The 18697-nt window shown below is 40.0% G+C and overlaps 1 protein-coding gene across 1 annotated transcript; it reads right to left on the reverse strand.

The window, feature by feature from the left end:
* Window positions 1-15857: 15857 nt before the first annotated feature.
* On the reverse strand, window positions 15858-17496 carry LOC121382102 (NF-kappa-B inhibitor epsilon-like). Its single transcript, XM_041511598.1, has one exon. The coding sequence runs from the start codon at window positions 17281-17283 to the stop codon at window positions 16432-16434; it is 852 nt and encodes a 283-aa protein (XP_041367532.1). The 5' UTR covers window positions 17284-17496; the 3' UTR covers window positions 15858-16431.
* Window positions 17497-18697: the final 1201 nt, after the last annotated feature.

An 18697-nucleotide genomic window follows, 5' to 3' on the forward strand; every position in this document is an offset into this window, starting at 1 on the left:
GCCGGCTTTGGCCGGCTCCTCCTTCCAGGACAGGAAAAGGTTGGAGGCCATCATGTGTAGAGTAAAACTGGATATAGGACTAACCCGACAGTGTCCCCTATTGACCATGTGACGTCATAATTCAAAATGGCCGCCAATGAACTATTTCTCCCTCTGTTTGTATCTCATTTAGAAGTGCAATCTATAATATATTACCTTTAATGACAAATTTTTAGATGATAATATATATTTTTTAAAAATACGAATATGCTGAACAACAAAAGAAACGCGTCTTATTACAAATACCGTGTATATAAAATCCCAGTTGTTAAAAGCCCATATTATGTCAATGGAATCATTGACTTTTGAAAAAGGTTTGAGGCTTGGCAGAGCTGATGTATGTAGTGGGAACAAGTTAGAAACAAAATTTGAAAACAAATTAATATACCCCCTCTCCCCCCGACTGCTATTTTGAATTTCAAAATGGTTACCGTCAGTCACAATTTGTATTGAAAATTTTAGATTCTAAGGTACATGCAGGTAGAACCGTGATTCCAAAACACATACCTGTGTTTTGACGAGCTATAAATCTACTAGTGCATATAAGAAGTAGCTAATATGTTAGACATATTGGATTTAAAGATGGCCACCATATGTAAACATTTTGAAGGACTATCTCAAAATCTAAGGCAGACAGGACCGTCGTTCCAAGTCTGTATATATATTTTTAGAAACTATACATCTACTAATGCATGTTAAATATTTGTATACATATTTACCAACAAAAAAATAATTGTAAAGCTAACTTGGAGTTGCATCATTAAGTTTATATATAGTTTATTAAAATGCCTCATCTGAATCATAAGGTCAAGATAATGGATAAAAGGTGAACATTTTAACGTGCAACTATTCACTTAAGGTTTAAGCACATCCATCCTACACATGACTTCTGATATTGCCAGAGAATTATTCTGTTACGGGCGTGTATGTGCATATGAAGTGGGGGAAGGAGTGTATGCATGAAGGTTGGCCCTCAGTATGTTATCGATATTTACTAGATGAACCAAAACGTCATGACCAGAATAAATTTTAAAAGTCCAATATACAATCTGACTGCTTGGGTGAAAAGGATTCCGAAAATTTGTGCAAACCAAACTAAAGTGTATTAGACTATTTGAAAAACCCCAAAACCCATTTGTTTAAAGGCTACAAATGATGCGTTGCAGGAAACATTAAATTAACTTTATTGTTTTCCACTAGATGCATGTTCTACCAAGCGTAATGACGGCTTAGAATCGGCCTCGGTGGTGTCGTGGTTAAGTCATCGGACATAAGGCTGGTAGGTACAGGGTTCGCAGCCCAGTATCGACTCCCACCCAGAGCGAGTTTTAACGACTCAATGGGTAGGTGTAAGACCAATACACCCTCTTCTCTCTTGCTAACCATTAACAACTAACTCACTATCCTGGACAGACAGCCTATTTAGCTGAGAGGTGTGTGTGTGTGTGTGTGTGTGTCCAGGACAGCGTGCTTAAACCTTAATTGGATATAAACACGAAAATAAGTTGAAATGAAATGAAACGATGGCTTAGAACGAGAGGAAACATTTCATAACAACTCGTATAGTGACTGGGAGGGTGAAATGACTTGCATGTGGCAACCGTTTTCAAACAATGGTCGATGCACAATGAAAATGCAAACTGCATGCAATGAAATGGACCACGGGCCTAATTCACTAAACTCTCGCGACTTTGCGATCTCGCAGTGCAATGCTAAAAGACTTGCAAAGAGGATGCTTTGTTGTCTAGCAGACCTTTGTGAATTAGGCCCTACAATGTGTACTGCGTTAAACGTATGTATTTTGTCTGTGATAAAGTTGCTGAACCAGTGGTACTACATACTGTAGCTTCTACCTTTACACTTGATAAATCAGTTCGTGTCTTGATACTACGATTAATAACACAAAACTATTGGAAAAAGTGGCACATGACAAGGCTGTGTTATGTTCTATCCTGTCTGTGGGATGGTGCATATAAAAGATACCTTGCTTTTAATGAAAAAAATGTTGTGGCAAGAAATGAATAAGTGATTTAACAGACATAATCGTTAATTAAGAAAAATGACAGTCGGTGCAAAAATAGTAATTAATTTGCCTTTTACTATAGTATTTCACTTAATATTTTTACACGGATAAAATCAGGCATGCAAAACATGCCAAGTTTCATTCCCATTTCGCTATTATATATATTGTGTATTTGTGATTAGACGCGTTTCTTTTTTTCTTTTTTTCTTCAGTATATTCATATTTTAAAAAATAATTATTAATATATAACAGCAACACATACATATTAATAACTGTGTATAAAATGTGTCATTAGAAGTAATATGTTATAGCTTACATTGCAAAACGTGAGGCGGCGAGACGTAGCCCAGTGGTAAAGCGCTCGCATTGGGCTATTTCTCGTTTCAGCCAGTGCACCACGACTGGTATATCAAAGGCCGTGGTATGTGCTATCTTGTCTGTGGGATGGTACATATATAAAAGATCCCTTGCTACTAATGGAAAAATGTAGCGGGTTTCCTTTCTAAGACTAGATGTCAAAATTGCCATATGTTTGACATCCAATAGCCGACGATTAGTAAATCAATATGCTCTAGTGGTGTCGTTAAACAAAACAAACTTTTGCTAAATGTGATACAGTGTGAATAGTTAAATGGCAGCTATTTTAAATTATGACGTCACCTTACCAATGGGAGACACTGCCAGGTTGGTCCTATAACAAGTTTCACTCTACACATGATAGCCTAATACATTTTGCACTATTTTGCTACTATACTGACACACAATGAAACGCAAAACAGATATTTTTCAATATTTTGTTGTGATTAATGAAAAATATATTTATTGGACTTAAATTAACAATTTATAAGAGGAAGCCATTGATTGGTACTTTTGTCTGGGTTTTAATCCTGGTTTTGTTCTCGTTACACATACAATAGCAGAAACACCAATAATGGTGTGAAATGCGTTCACTACATGCTCAGTCATGTTGCATGCAATGCACGTGAAATGCCAGTATGTGGACACATAAAAGTCACGTAACGGTGTCATATTCCTCGACACATTAAGAATGCCACAACTCAGAGAAGAACAAAGGGAGCGAGCGTTGGGCATGGTTCAAGGGGGGACTTCGCAAAGCCAAGTTGCTAGGACCTTAAACGTCCATCCATCAACTATTGGACGACTTGTTGAACGTCATCAACAGATCGGGAGTGTCCGTGATCGACCTCGACCTGGTCAACGTCCCGTTACGACCCTACGCCAAGATCGGCAGGTTCGACGACACCACCTCCGTGACCGGTTCAGAACTGCGACGACAGCAAGCAACACGATAGGACGTCATGGAAGGCATATCCATCCGATGACGGTCATCCGTCGACTCAGAACGGTTGGACTCAGATGCAGACGACCGTACAACGGTAACATCATGATACCGCGACATCGTGCTGCGAGACTACAGTTTGCTCTCCAGAATGGTAATCATCCACCAGCCTTTTACCGGAGCATTGTTTTCTCAGATGAGTCCCGTTTCTCTGTCTCCTTTGCCGATGGAAGAGCACGTGTGTACAGAAGACTCCATGAACGGTACGCTGACGGATCTGTGAGGGAACGTGATCGGTTTGGCGGCGGTTGTCTGATGGTATTGGGGGGGGGGGGGGGGGCCAATCAACTGTGATTTTAGGAGTGATCTGATCATTGTCCACGATGCCCTTACAGCCCAGCGTTATGTTGACGTTATTCTAAGACCAGTTCTCCAGCCACTTTTGCGCCGTCACCGAAGACCAGGAGGTCCCCTTCTGTTTCAACAAGACAATGCCCGTCCACATACTGCAAACATTACCCAGGCATTCCTGCAACAAGCCGGTATCACCGTTATGAACTGGCCCGCCATTTCACCGGATTTGAACCCAATTGAACACATGTGGGATAAGTTAGGACGTCGTGTACGTCACCACCAGCCACCACCGCGTAACGTCGCTAAGCTTGCACAGGCGTTGCAGGAGTGGGGGAACTTTCCTGTGGCTTATTTGAGATGTTTGTGCCAATCCTTTCCCCGTCGTCTTCACGCATGCTCACGGGCCATTGGTGGACACACCAGATACTGACCTTGATATGGGGGTGGGGTGGGGGGGGGGGGGGGGTGTTGAACTTTTCGATTACGAATGCAACTCGATTACTGATGATAACTGGCCATGTTTCCATGTGAATGTATCTCATGAATACCAGTCATTAATGCCATATTACAGTATCCATCAATTCATTAATAGTTTGTCGTTATTTGCAATGAAAAGTTGTTTTTGCGTTTTCATTGTGTGTCAGTATATATGTCACAACTCTACAACACTATAACCGGTTTTGGTGGCTTAATGGTTAAGCCATAGGCTGGTAGATACTGGTAAATACTGGGTTCGTCGTAGTCCAGTGGTAAAGCGATCGCTTGATGCGCGATCGGTCTGGGATCGATCTCCGTTGGTGGGCCCATTGGGCTATTTTTCGCTCCAGCTAGTGCACTACGACTGGTATATCAAAGGCAGTGTTATGTTCTATCCTGTCTGTGAGATGGTGCATATAAAATATCCCTTGCTTTTAATGGAAAAAAAATGTGGGTTTTCTCTATAAGAATATATGTAAAACAATTACCAAATGTTTGACATTCAATAGCCGATGATTCATAAATCAATGTGCTCTAGTGGTGTCGTTAAATAAAGCAAACTTGTTTTATATAGTGGGTTCGTATACTAAACGTAGAGTAAATTTTAATGCGAAGGTGTTTAAGAACTCTGCAACAACGTCTCTCTCGCTAAACACTAACAGTTAATGGCCCGATCACACTGGCCCGAATGCCATTCCGTTTGTTTTCCGAATAGGAATTTAGGTGTTCGGGGAGCGAACGGATCATATTCGGGAAGCATTCGGTGTGTTCTAGGAGCGTACTGGCTGTTCGGCTCCGTACGGATGCATACGGAACGGCATTCGGTAGCTCCAAAAATTTGTTGTGCATGTTCAAAATAATTTTCTTCGACCATCCGAATGTGGCGTCCATGTGTATTCGGGAAGTATTCGGGAAGCATTCTAGGAGCATACGGCATGTACTGAAAACGTTCGGGAAGCATGCGTCTAGTTCTTGGTGCATTCGGAATGAAATTCGGTGGCCGACTGATCCAAGTAGCGGTTGGTCATCTCCACAGCCTGGAACAGGATCAAAACAATATAACTATAACATGCATGTAAAGATTATAACATTTAAATTAATAATATATATATATTCTTTTTTCTTCTCAATTATGTATATCTTTTTTATTTATTTATTTATTTATTTATTCAATTATTAATTTATCTATGTATTTATTTATATATTAACTTATTAATTTATTTTGTTTTTGTTTTATTTCTTTATTTACTTACTTTTTGTTACTTACTATTTATCTAGATTTCTATATGTTATAAATAAATTTATTTCTTATTTATTTCAATTTCTATATAATTAATTTTTAACACAAACAAAGGTTACAGGTTGCAGGTTACAGGTTAAGGAGACAGGGTCATGTACTAACCTCACGCCGCCAAGAACTCAGCAGTTGCGGGTGTATAGCTGTAGATACGGACGCCAGGTACTGGCCAAAGGCTTCAGCTGGGTTGGGGGTGGGTCTATCCACTGCATGCTTCAGGAGGCCCATGACTTCCTCTGTTGACGCCCGCAATGTATCGGGGGAGTCCTTGGCCTTGCAAACTGCCTGCAGGAGAAAAGCAATATAAGTATAAACATTACAGTTGATTAATTATGTAAATTAAGTTAATGATATGATTTTACATTTTTTACATGTTTCAGATGTCTCTTTGTAAATTATGTACATTATGTTAATTAATGATAATAAATGATTCTACATTATTGTTATGAATGACATGTTTGATATTTACCTTCCCCTTCCCCTTGCCCTTGATCCCCTTGCCTATCCTGTCAGAAGTGGACGGTCTGGCAAGAACCTCCAGCGAGAACTCCGCAGGATCTGCCTCTGTGCGTGGGGGTGTGGGACCGAGAGGACTGCCTGGTGTGCTTCCCTCATCACTACCCTCATCCACTGGGGGCTCCTCTACTGTCTCACCAAGCTGCAAGAAGCAGAATTAAACAATACTAGTATATAAATAAAGTATGACATGAACATTAATGTTGTGTATCATTGCATGACAAACATCCATTATAATCATTTCAGTAAATTATTAGATGCTTTTATCTTTTTAACAGTTATGACTTAATATTGTAAAATATATATGACATATTTATTGTAATTTAATATGTATTTATTTATTTATTTATTGATACATTTTATTGCATTCTCAATTGCTTTAATTCATTCATTCATTATACATTACAATATCATTACATGTTTTTATATTGTTTAAATTTTTTTCGTATAACGGCTGTTGCTTCTGCAGCTGCACTAACATAAACTTCCGACTATAATTATAACAGATTGTATACTTACACCTGCAGTTGTCCCCTTGTGCCTGGAGATATAGGGCTTCAGGAAGGCAAATTTCTCTTTGATGTATTGGTTGCGGGCCGTAATTTTCGCAGCACCGGCCCCAGACTTCTGCTTGATTTCATTGCTGACTTTGGCATATCGGTCCCGCATCCCCATCAGCCACTTCTCCAACTGCTTGCCTGAGAAACACAAATAAATAAGAACTATTATTATTACAAATGCTATATTATTAAAAATCAAGTGACAACATTGGTTAAGACTACATCTGTTTTACATGTTAAAATAAAGTACAGAGGACATTGTAATAAAAATATAACATATTATTTAACACATTACAAATTAAGCATTAAGCACATAACAAATTACAAATTACAAATTACACATTACAAATTACAAATTACTAATTTAACATTTTAAACACTCTGGACATACATACGTTTGTATACATTATAAAATAGACATCCAACAATACTGATGCTATCATTGAAAGGACAAGAGAAACATACCAGTGAGGTCAGGATACATGGCAGCCTTGTCAGCATAGACCCTGTCTTTCGCCTCCTTGATGTAATAGTCACTGTGGCCGCGATCGTACAGCTCGGGATGAGTAGCTGCCCACTCCACTATTGCGTCCTCATTCTCCAGGATCGCCTTGAGTTTGGTCACCGGATTAGACTTGAACCGTTTCTTCTTGAGCTGCTGCTCCTCGACCACCTCCTCCACCTCCACCTCCGCCTCCAGCATGGCCGCCTGCAGCCTCACCAACTCCAGCCTGGCATCCTCCTGCATGCGCTCCTCCTCTCTGGCCTCACCCGGCCTCGCCTCACCCTCACCCGGCTCCTGTAGCTCCATAGTGGGCCTGAAAACACAACAATAAAAACATTTATAATTATACAGGTCAATAATTTTAAAGAGGGGGGCAAGGGGTGTCTTCTCTACATTTTACAGTGAATTGAAACTGCATTTTACACACAATAAAAATGAATTTTACATTTTACAGACATTTCTATGATTTTACAGGTGAATAATTGACCATTTACAGTCAATTAAAAAATATGTTTATACATTTTACAGGAATATGTTATAAGAAGGGGGGGGGGGGGGGGTCATAAAACATGGGGGAAAATGCAAATTTTTATGATGTTATAATGGTGTAAAAAAACACAGAAATACTTACAATGATGGCAACTGCTTCTTCTTCCCCTTCCTCCCGTCCTTCTCCCCAGTCTCTCCCTTCCTCCCTGCTCTCCTCTTTGGTGGCATTGTGTGTGTGATAAGTAGAATAATCCAAATATATAATCCAAGATGCTCGTGTGTGTCTCTCCTCCTTGCAATATACCGCGTGTTTGAAAAATTCCCGTTATACGGGCGGTTCTTAAAGCATTCGGCCGGACGTCAGAGTAAGCCGAAAACGTTCGGAAAGCGTGCGGAAAGAGTTCGGTCCATTCTAGGTCGATTCGCCGTGTTCGGAAAGCATTCGGAAAGCATACGGAAAGCGTTCGGAAAGGAAACCTTTCGAAGTCAACATGCGGGAAGTATTCGGTCTATTCTGAAAGCATTCTGAAACCATACTGAAAACATTCGGAAAACAAACGGAAAGCATTCGGTGATACATTGGGGAAAACACATTCGGAGGGACATTCGGCCAGTTTAAAAAATCACACCACTTTCGTATACGGAAAACAAACGGAAGCTCATTCGGGCCAGTGTGATCGCCCCATAACAGTTATTTGCAATAAAATTGGGGGGGGGGGGGGGGGGGGGGTCACCTACCATTTAAGAGATTTGATGAATGTTTCCATTAGCAACCCTCATTTTTACCAGAATTCGCAGTTCTATTTTTGTGATTACTCTGCACCGGTTGGAGCCTGGGGCGGGACGTAGCCCAGTAGTAAAACTCTCGCCTGATGCGCGGTCGGTCTAGGACCGATCCCCGTCGGTGGACCCAGTGGCTATTTCTCGTTCCAGCTAGTGCACCACGACTGGTATATCAAAGGCCGTGGTATGTGTTATTCTGTCTGTGGGATAGTGCATATAATAGATCCCTTGCTACTAATGGCAAACTGTAGCTAGTTTTCTCTCTATGACCGTGTCAGAATGACCATATGTTTGACATCCAATAGCCGATGAGGGCGGGACGTAGTCCAGTGGTAAAGAGTTGGCTTGATGCGCGGTCGGTTTGGGATCGATCCCCGTAGGTGGGCCCATTGGTCTATTTCTCGCTCCAGCCAGTGTACCACGACAAAGCCCGTAGTATGTACTATCATGTCTGTGGGATGGTGCATATAAAAGATCCCTTGCTGCTAATCGAAAAGAATAGCCTATGACGTGGCGACAGCGGGTTTCCTCTCTCAATATCTGTTGTCTTTAACCACATGTCCGACGCCATATAACCGTAAATAAAATATGTTGAGTGCGTCGTTAAACAAAACATTTCCTTCCTTCCTTCCAATAGCAGAAGATTAATAAATCAATGTGCTCTAGTGGTGTCGTTAAAAAACACCCGGTTAGATCCTCTAGTGTATACTGCATGACAAGTGTATACATACTGAATGAAAGTGTTTTTATTTACTGATAATGGGTAATAGTATATGCACAGATAACCTATGGCACACGGGGCCCATCGTACGCTGACACGGAACTTCCTGCTTTGGTACAATCCAACCTATAGAGATATCGCCCATATTTTCGTATGAACCTCTAACTCACCCATACTGTATTCGTTTTCGTGGAAATGATGTTGTACCTTTCTTAGAAAAAGATCCAGAAAATCCATTGGGGGGGGGGGGGGGGGGGGGGGGGGGGGGAGGGGGGGGGGGGGGGGCAATGGCACGTGGCCGAAGGGCACAAATGTTCCCGAAGGGATTTCTCGGATTCTACAACATAAAAAAAACATGAAAAAAATAAATAAAAATATAACTGACGCAAAATTTAGGAGGGCCCTGACCCCCCCCACCCACCCCCCACCCCCCACCCCTCGTTAGATTAAATCACCATGTTCCGTTTGACATCTACGTTTAAGCGTTTATAGGTGTGTATGTGTGGTATGGATTATAATGTTGTGCAGACTTCGAAGTGTCCTGAAAACGCAGTGTTTGACGAACGTATAATATAATAATCAGTTTATTTTTAGTGGAACGTGTGGTAAAAGTTTCTCTCTCTCTCACTCTCACTCTCTCTCTCTCTCTCTCTCTCGCTCTCTCTCTCTCTCTCTCTCTCTCTCTCTCTCTCTCTCTCTCTCTCTCTCTCTCTCTCTCTCTCTCTCTCTCTCTCTCTCTCTCTCTCTCTCTCTCTCTCTCTCTCTCTCTCTCTTTTCACTAGTAGGAAATGTTTTATTTAAAGTAGTTTTGTTTTTATTTAACGACACCACTAGAGCACATTGATTTTTTTATCTTATCATCGGCTATTGGACGTCAAACATATGGTCATTCTGACACTGGGTTTTTTTTAATAGAGGAAACCCGCTGTCGCCACATAGGCTACTCTTTTACGATAGGCAGCAAGGGATCTTTTTATTTGCGCTTCCCACAGGCAGGATAGCACAAATCATGGCCTTTGTTGAACCAGTTATGGATTACTGGTCGGTGCAAGTGGTTTACACCTACCCATTGAGCCTTGCGGAGCACTCACTCAGGGTTTGGAGTTTAAAATCCCATGCCTCGACTGGGATCCGAACCCAGTATCTACCAGCCTGTAGTCCGACGGATTAACCACTGCGCCACCGAGGCCGGTTATGTTTTATTTAACGACGCACTCATCACATTTCATTTTTTTTAGGTAATACTGCTACATTATCACAAGCGTACGAGGCAGGAGGACCGGGGGGGGGGGGGGGGGGGGGGGGAGCAATGACACGTGGCTGAAGGGCATAAAATTAATGTTCCCGAAGGGATTTCTCGGATTCTCCAGCGTAAAAAATGGAGTTAAACCTCAAATTTGGGCAAAAATTATACAGACATTCGGGCAAAATGTGCTAACCCGAGACCTTTTTACCATGTATTTCCATCATTCTACCGTCAACATTAGTTGTAATCTATGTACAAATGCGTAGTGATTCGTTTGCAACCCTTTATAGCTGTTTGGTAATAATACTAACATTTTCGTTTAATTCGGGCAAAAGCCAGCCCCCCCCCCCCCCCCCCCCCCCCCCCGCCTACAAAAATGGGAGCCCGTACGTCTATCTATGTACATGATGGTATCTGGACAGCAGTATCCCTGCTTTATTTTGTACGTTACAAGGAAGGAAGGAAATGTTTTATTTAATGACGCACTCAACACATTTTAATTACGGTTAAGGACCACACAGATATAGAGAGAGGAAACCCGCTGTCGCCACTTCATGGGCTACTCTTTTCGATTAGCAGCAAGGGATCTTTTATATGCACCATCCCACAGACAGCATAACACATACCACAGCCTTTGATATACCAGTCGTGGTGCACTGGCTGGAGCGAGAAATAGCCCAATGGGCCCACTGACGGGGATCGATCCCAAACAGACCGCGCATCAAGCGAAGGCTTTACCACTGGACTACGTCCCGCCCCCTTGTACGTTACAATTACATAAGGTTATCTTTCACAATCTGTTTGAAACCAACTCTATAGTTATAGACCAGTGGAGCGGATTATAATCAGGTTGTAGCCTTTTAGTAAATGACACACACAGGCACGCGCACACACACACACACACGTAAGGACAGACACACACACACACACACACACACACACACACACACACACACACACACTCCAAAACATAAGTAACCAACCCTCTTCTGTTAACCCTCCGAAACTATTATGTTGTACCAGCGTTAAACTCCATACTTTCATATACTGATATACATCATTATTATTCATTGGACTGACACACATTTATTGGTGTATGTTAAGCAGGGAATATTATCGTTAACGCTCCGTTCCTGGGAAATACGGTTATCTTTCACAATCTGATTGAAACCAACTCTACTGGTCTACAGGTTATAGTTATAGACCAGTGGAGCGGATTATAATCCTGGGAAATAACGGAACTTGACCTTAGCGGACAGAGTGCGTCTCTATTATTGTTCAAGAAGGAACACGAAACCTTCGATTCTGCATGAACGTTTTTCCCGTCCGTTTTCTGTGAATCCGTGGATTATTGGAATAATGTGGCTGCCATGTCTGTGTCCATACTATACGCAAACTGTGCGCAATCCGTGTAGACTGTACCGTACAATGTACATGAATTTGGAATCGCTTTTCGAACGATTTTTTATGAAATATACGAGTTAAGGAACCGCGGAATCTCACAAATTATGAAGAAGTTTGTTTTCTTTAACGACACCACTGGAGCACATTGATTAATTAATCATCGGCTATTGGATGTCAAACATTTGGTAATTCTGACTCGTAGTCATCAGAGGAAACCCGCTACATTATTCCTAATGCAGCAAGGGATCTTTTATATGGAGTTTCCCACACACAGGAAAGCACATACCACGTCCTCTGTCCAGTTGTGGTGCACTGGTTGGAACGAGAGAGAACCCAATCAGCTGAATATATCCATCGAGGTGATTCGATCCTGCACCTCAAGCGAGAACTAAATCCCGCCCACACAAGTTATGAAGTCATACGGAAGAAAGCATACTTAATCATCAATGTGGGAAAGAAGTGTAAACTGGCCAATGCTCTTATACAGTGTCCTTTCGATATTAATTCCTGTCCGTGTCCGTGCACGGGTATTGTTGGTATATGCAAACGATCAACAAGGACATGGATTCGCGGATACACGCAACACGTACGGTACACACATAACGTGCACATGGAAACGTAGTTTTATCAGGACATTTCCCCATACGTAGTGGAGGGGATTGGCAACCACTTAATTCACTATTACTGTTGGTATTATCACCTGCGTAGTATAATAATAGATATTAATTGCAGGCATAGGCGTACGAGACAGGGGGGCAGGGGGTTAGGACAACTGACCCCCTAGTGCTGGAGCAAAACTTCAAATTCGGGCAAAATGTGCTAATCTGAGACCTTTTTACCATGTATTGCTATCATTCTACCCACAAAAGTAGTTGTTATTCATGTAAAAATTCGCAGTGATTCGTTTGCAACACTATATAACTTATTGGTAATAAATCTATATGAATAAATGTTGTTATCCAGATTCGGGTATTTTTGTTCAATTCGGGGAAAACCCAGCCTGCCCCCTACTACAAAAATGATAGCCCGTGCGCCTATGATTTCAGGCAACTAATACTAACACTTTTTAGTCAATCACAATGCTGGAATTCCGCCGAGTTTTTCCATTTTCGTAGCCAGTGACCTAAGACTGGTACACCAAAGGCTATGGTACGCGCTGTCCTGTGGGGAAAAGTTCACGTTTGTTTCGTTCAACGTCACCACTATATCAAATTGATGTATTAATCATCGGCTATAGGATGTCAAATAATGTTGTTGTTTTTTTTTGTTTGTTTTTTTTGACAGCAAGGAATCTTTTATTTGCATTTTCACAAAGACACGAAAGTGCTTACAAGAAGATATATCTGTTAGAAGGAATAATCTAGCTTTATTTATTAAAAAAATTAAATTAATTAAATTACTGATTGTAATATAACACCTCATTAAAAACCCTCCTTTCCTGTCCTGCCATAAAGTTTAGAACGTTTTTCTTTAACGACACCACTAGAGCACATTGATCAATGGTAGTTCTGACATGCAGTCTTCAGACGAGAGGCGGGACGTAGCCCAGTGGTAAAGGGCTCGCCTGATGCGTGGTTGGTCTGGGATCGATCCCCATCGGTGGACCCATTGGGCCATTTCTCGTTCCAGCCAGTGCTCCACAACCGGTGTAACAAAGGTCGCGGTATGTACCATCCTGTCCGTCTGTGGGACGGTACATATAAAAGATCCCCTGCTGTTAATCGAAAAGAGTAGCCCATGAATGTCAAATAATGTTGATTTTGACATATAGTCTTAGAGAGGAAACCCGCTACATTTTCTATTATTAGCAAAGGATCTTTTATATGCGCAATTCCACAGACATGATAGCATGATACAAGGGCCTTTGATATACCAGTCGTGGTGTACTGACTGGAACGAGAAATAGCCCACTGAGCCCACCTACGGGGATCGTTCCTAGACCGACCGCGTATCAGGCGAACGCTTAAATACCACTGGGCTACAGGAAAGTGCATATAAAAGAGCCCTTGTTTGGTAGGAATTCGGTAGGAATAGCTCATATGGCGGCAGCGGGTTTCCTCTATCACTTTCTTGCCAAATATAAAACTAATTATGTCAGAAACCATAGTTTAAAACATACTGGGATGTTGTCATAGTTTAAAACATACTGGGATGTTGTCATAGTTTAAAACATACTGGGATGTTGTCATAGTTTAAAACATACTGGGATGTTGTCATAGTTTAAAACATACTGGGATGTTGTCATTTTCCGTCCTCCATTATTCAACATTTCCGTCCGTGTCTGTTGGGAAAGCGAATATAAAATTTTCCTTGCTGCTAATAGTTAGGAGTAGCTCGAGTGGTAGCAGCTGGTTTTCTTTCTTAATCTAACCACTCATTAACCTCCATATTGGACAAACACCCCGGGCAGTCGAGGTTTGTACACACAACAATACACTGGAACTTTACATATAGTTATGATAAAATTATATTTAAAAAAGAAGCATAAATTATATCATCATCTGAACCCATTTGAATCGTGGATGTATAAAGCTTGGGTGTAAATTATATAGAGGATATCGTGAAGTTTGCAATCATGTCACACTCGTCGCGCAAGCGCGACTCGTGAGATATGATTGCAAACTTCACTCGATTAGATATAAATCATATTTGACAAAAAACATGAAATTTTCTATTTATTTTATAATTTTTGGCAATTTATCTTTATTTTTAAAATGCCAGTAGCAAAATAGTTCCGGCTTTCTTACAGTGAAGATAACACTTTCTACAGTGACGATAACAGATTTTAGAGTGAAAATAGTTAAATTTTCACTCTAAAATGTGTTATCGTTACTGAGTGACTGATACTACTTTTATTTCACTGATATTTTAAGATATTCACTAAATGTTATATAATACATCATTTTCTCAACCCACTTGAATCGCGGATGTATAAAGGTTGAGTGTAAATTACATTATCTGAACACACTCGAACCTTGGATGCATGCATAAAGCTTGGGTGTAAATTATATCATCATATGAACACATTTTGCACTAATAAGAAACAAAACAAAGAGAGGAAATAAAAAAAAAAATTTTTTTTAATGACATCTTAATTTACTACTGCTACATGTCTTAGTAATTTGTCAGTCCCCACACACAATCCAGTACAGTTTAACAAACACTATTGTACAATAGAAAAACAGAATTAATTCAACCTCTATTTATGTTTATGTTTATGAATTAATAAATTTATAAAAATCATTATATACTAGTGCTAATTGCATTATAATATAGTCCACAATTTCATACTGTCCGTTCGCAACATCGAAATTTTTAAACAGTACAAACCTTTTGCTGCGGAAAAGAGGCGGGGGGGGGGGGGGGGGGGGGCTGTAATACCAGCGTTTGTATTTAAAACAATAACAAAATATCTAGAATAAATGTCCCCTGTTATATCAAGAAGAGATCAGTGGCGTAGCAAAGATCCAAAAAGTAGATTATTTTTGAAAAATTTAAAAACGCCCCTCTGTGAATTCAATATAAATGTATTCCCATAACCATACAATGATGTATTTAATCCAGGAAGGAACCGAAACTGTTGTTACAACATCCGGGTGCATAACTTCAGTGGCCGATTCCGAGAGTAGTCCAATGACCCATACTCCCCCATGTTTCCTAATTATAAACGTATATCCGTGGAAATATGTAATACATGCACGAAACACTTTAGTGCACAGTTTAAATTTTGGGTGATTGCTGTTCAGGAACATATCTTTACAAACATTTCATACATATTCGTTTTATTTTCTGTCGTCAGTTAAAATATATATTGTATAATTAAATAACGGAGCAGCAACCCATTAGTCCTAGTAGCTCTATTTACGTGTCTATATTAATTTAATGTTCAGGCTGGCATGTCCGTCTGACACCATCAGTGGCCGTGTCCGGAACACACACAACCGAATTATTAGTAATCTAATAAACTAATAATAAAAATATACATGTGAAAAAAAAAAAAAAATTAAACAAAAATAAATAATATATATATATATATATATATATTATATATATATATATATATATATATATATATATATTACTAGTATTTATTTTGATTTAATTTTTTATAAATTTTTATATATATATATATAAAATCGAGATCTCAGTTTTAAAATATAACTTTATATTAAATACATGATACAAAAATAGTAGTGCCGTATATCTGAGGTATATGTTGTTAACAATATAATGTTGTGGCATTCAGTCTCTTACTGCTTGTAATTACAGTATATAGTACAAATCTAAACTACAAATAATATCGTATGTAAATTATCTTCTTTATACAAGACAAAAGTGAACAGTACTTTATAACAAACTATGCCATCATTACAAAATCGATTCCGACAACAACCACATTATAGTAGTATACGTGTAAATTATCATATCATAATGCCACTTTCTAGAGAATCCATCACAATCATCACAACCCACACACTCCAAAAATCACAAAACACTTCACAAAAAAGACCCTATCAGATAACCACAATATAGTGGTATAAATTAGCATATATTATTATAAATTAGGTACACTATGATCAATTGTTCCGATTGTGAATATTCAGTACGGTACTCCCAAGGGCAACAAAACACAACCATTATCATACAGTTTCATAAATTACAAACACGTATAAGTTACATGTAAAGCAAAAGTAAATGTTTCCAAGTACTGACAGAATTACATTTCCATGTCACTTTCGTCAGATTCTGAATCTTGAACATACAGCTGCGAAGGGTCTGCTCCATGGGAAAGAAGAACTGTCACAATCCCATGAAAACCTCTCCCAGCCGCCAGAGATAGCGCCGTTTTCCCGCCATACGTAACCCTGTTTATGTCCAAGTTTTTCTGCTGCATGAGGTAATTCGTCAACGTGACGCTTCCCAGTTCTGCCGCGTAATGCAAAATAGTTCTACCACTTTTCATGTCCCCTGCGTTAATGTCGGCACCTTTTTCAAGAAGTAAATCCAGATTTGTAAAGTTTGTTGTCATGGCTGCCATATGCAGACACGTGTGGCCGTCGTAGTTCTTTAACGCTACATCCTTGGAATGTGCTACACCCTTGCCGTTGTTGCCGTCACTCAGGAGGCTGGCGACAACGTCGGCGTGGCCTTCTCTGCATGCCACGTGCAGGGGCGTGTTGCCCAGCGAGTCTCTGCAATCGCGGGAAGCGCCTGCCTCGAGCAGACGTCTGACTACTTCCAGTTGTCTTGTCGCAACCGCCAAGTGGAGCGGCGTCTGGAACTGGTGGTTCTGTAGATTCAACAGGTCCACACACGAAGCTGTGGCAATGAAATAGTAGCACAGTCTTTCGTCCCCTTGTATCACAGCAAGGTGCAGATACGTATCGCCGTCTCCGTCCTGAGAAAAGACATCACTAACATTTGACGAAACACAGTCAGAACTGATCTGCATTCTGCTGAAATAGTCCTCCATTTTCATCGCGACTGTGGCATCACCTTTAGAAATCGCAAATGAACCGAAACGTTTTAATGTTTTTGCGGTTAGGTAGTTACCTTTTCGGGTTTTCATATTTTCTTTTTCACTTCCTTGGTAGAATTACTGCGAAAAGGCTACTTTTGGTAAAGAGCCTGTCTTACTGGTAGGCCTAAGTAACTTTCAATTCAACCACTAAATGTTGGACAAATCAGTGTCCAGTGCAATCAGTCGTATGTTACAATGCCAGGTGAACAATGTTTAGAGCTTATATAAGCCGTCAATCTAAAAGGAAGTCATTAGTAATGTAAAAACACGTTACTTATTTCCAATATACCCAACAGACGTGATACGTTGACCTGTCACGTGCTATTGGGGAAATCCCCCTTTCGAAATAGTTATAATTGTATGTCATGACTTCCGCGTATTATACATTAACTATTGCGTTAAATTTTAACCAGCTTTCCTTCATATCTGTGAAAAAGAATAAGAAAGATTTCCAGTTTTGTTTTACCTAATATTTTGTCAACCGAAACTCCGTATAATCGATTTTTTGTTACTTGTTATTCAAAAGGCGTTGTTCTATTTATAGCATCAGCTCACGATAAGAAGTCTTATTTCTAGGAATTATGTCCCTCCGTTGCGCCATTTGGGACTAATACTCGTGTGCTAAAAAATCGAACAGTTTTGCTACATTCATTCTTTCAAGTGTGAAACTGATAGTAACTGATTTTTATATTTAACCAACGAAATAAAAGTAGTTGTAGGGTCTACGTATCAGTCTTAGTTACACTGTATTATTTTTTCTTCAAATATAAAAACAAATGTGCCTTAAAAAAAAAAAAAAAAAAAAAAAAAAAAAAAAAAAACATACACACCACAAAAAAACACAACCTACAAGCCCCTCCCACACACACAAATTACCAACGAATATGTTTAGATTTTAAATGTGATAGGTTTTCTTTTCTATCTTTTTTAAACTACATTTAAAGGATTAAAAATATCCTAAATTAGAAGTAGCTACTGGGGCCTCGGTGGCGCAGTGGATAAGCCATCGGACTACAGGCTGGTAGGTACAGGGTTAGCAACCCGTTACCGGCTCCCACACAGAGCGAGTTCTTAAGGGCTCAGTGGGTAGGTGTAAGGCCACTACACCCTCTTGTCTCTCACTAACAATTAACAACTAACCCACTGTCCTGGACAGACAGCCCAGATAGCTGAAGTGTGTGCCCAGGACAGCGTGCTTGAACTTTAATTGGATAGCACGAAAATAAGTTGAAATGAAATAGTAGCTAGTTTCTTTTCTCGCCATCGTGATTGGTGTCGCAATAATTTGAAATATCCTCAAGTGTCGTTAAGTACAACATTCATTTCTATTCTGTCGCTTTATTCATTCGCTCCGAACTGTAACCGTAGGGTAGATTGCATCATGATAATATATATATATATATATATAATACCAATGATACTTAAAATAGATCAGCTATGCAGGGGGAAAAACCCATGTTTT

This window comes from Gigantopelta aegis, chromosome 9 (genome assembly GCF_016097555.1).
Source record: "Gigantopelta aegis isolate Gae_Host chromosome 9, Gae_host_genome, whole genome shotgun sequence".
Classification (NCBI taxonomy): domain Eukaryota; kingdom Metazoa; phylum Mollusca; class Gastropoda; order Neomphalida; family Peltospiridae; genus Gigantopelta; species Gigantopelta aegis.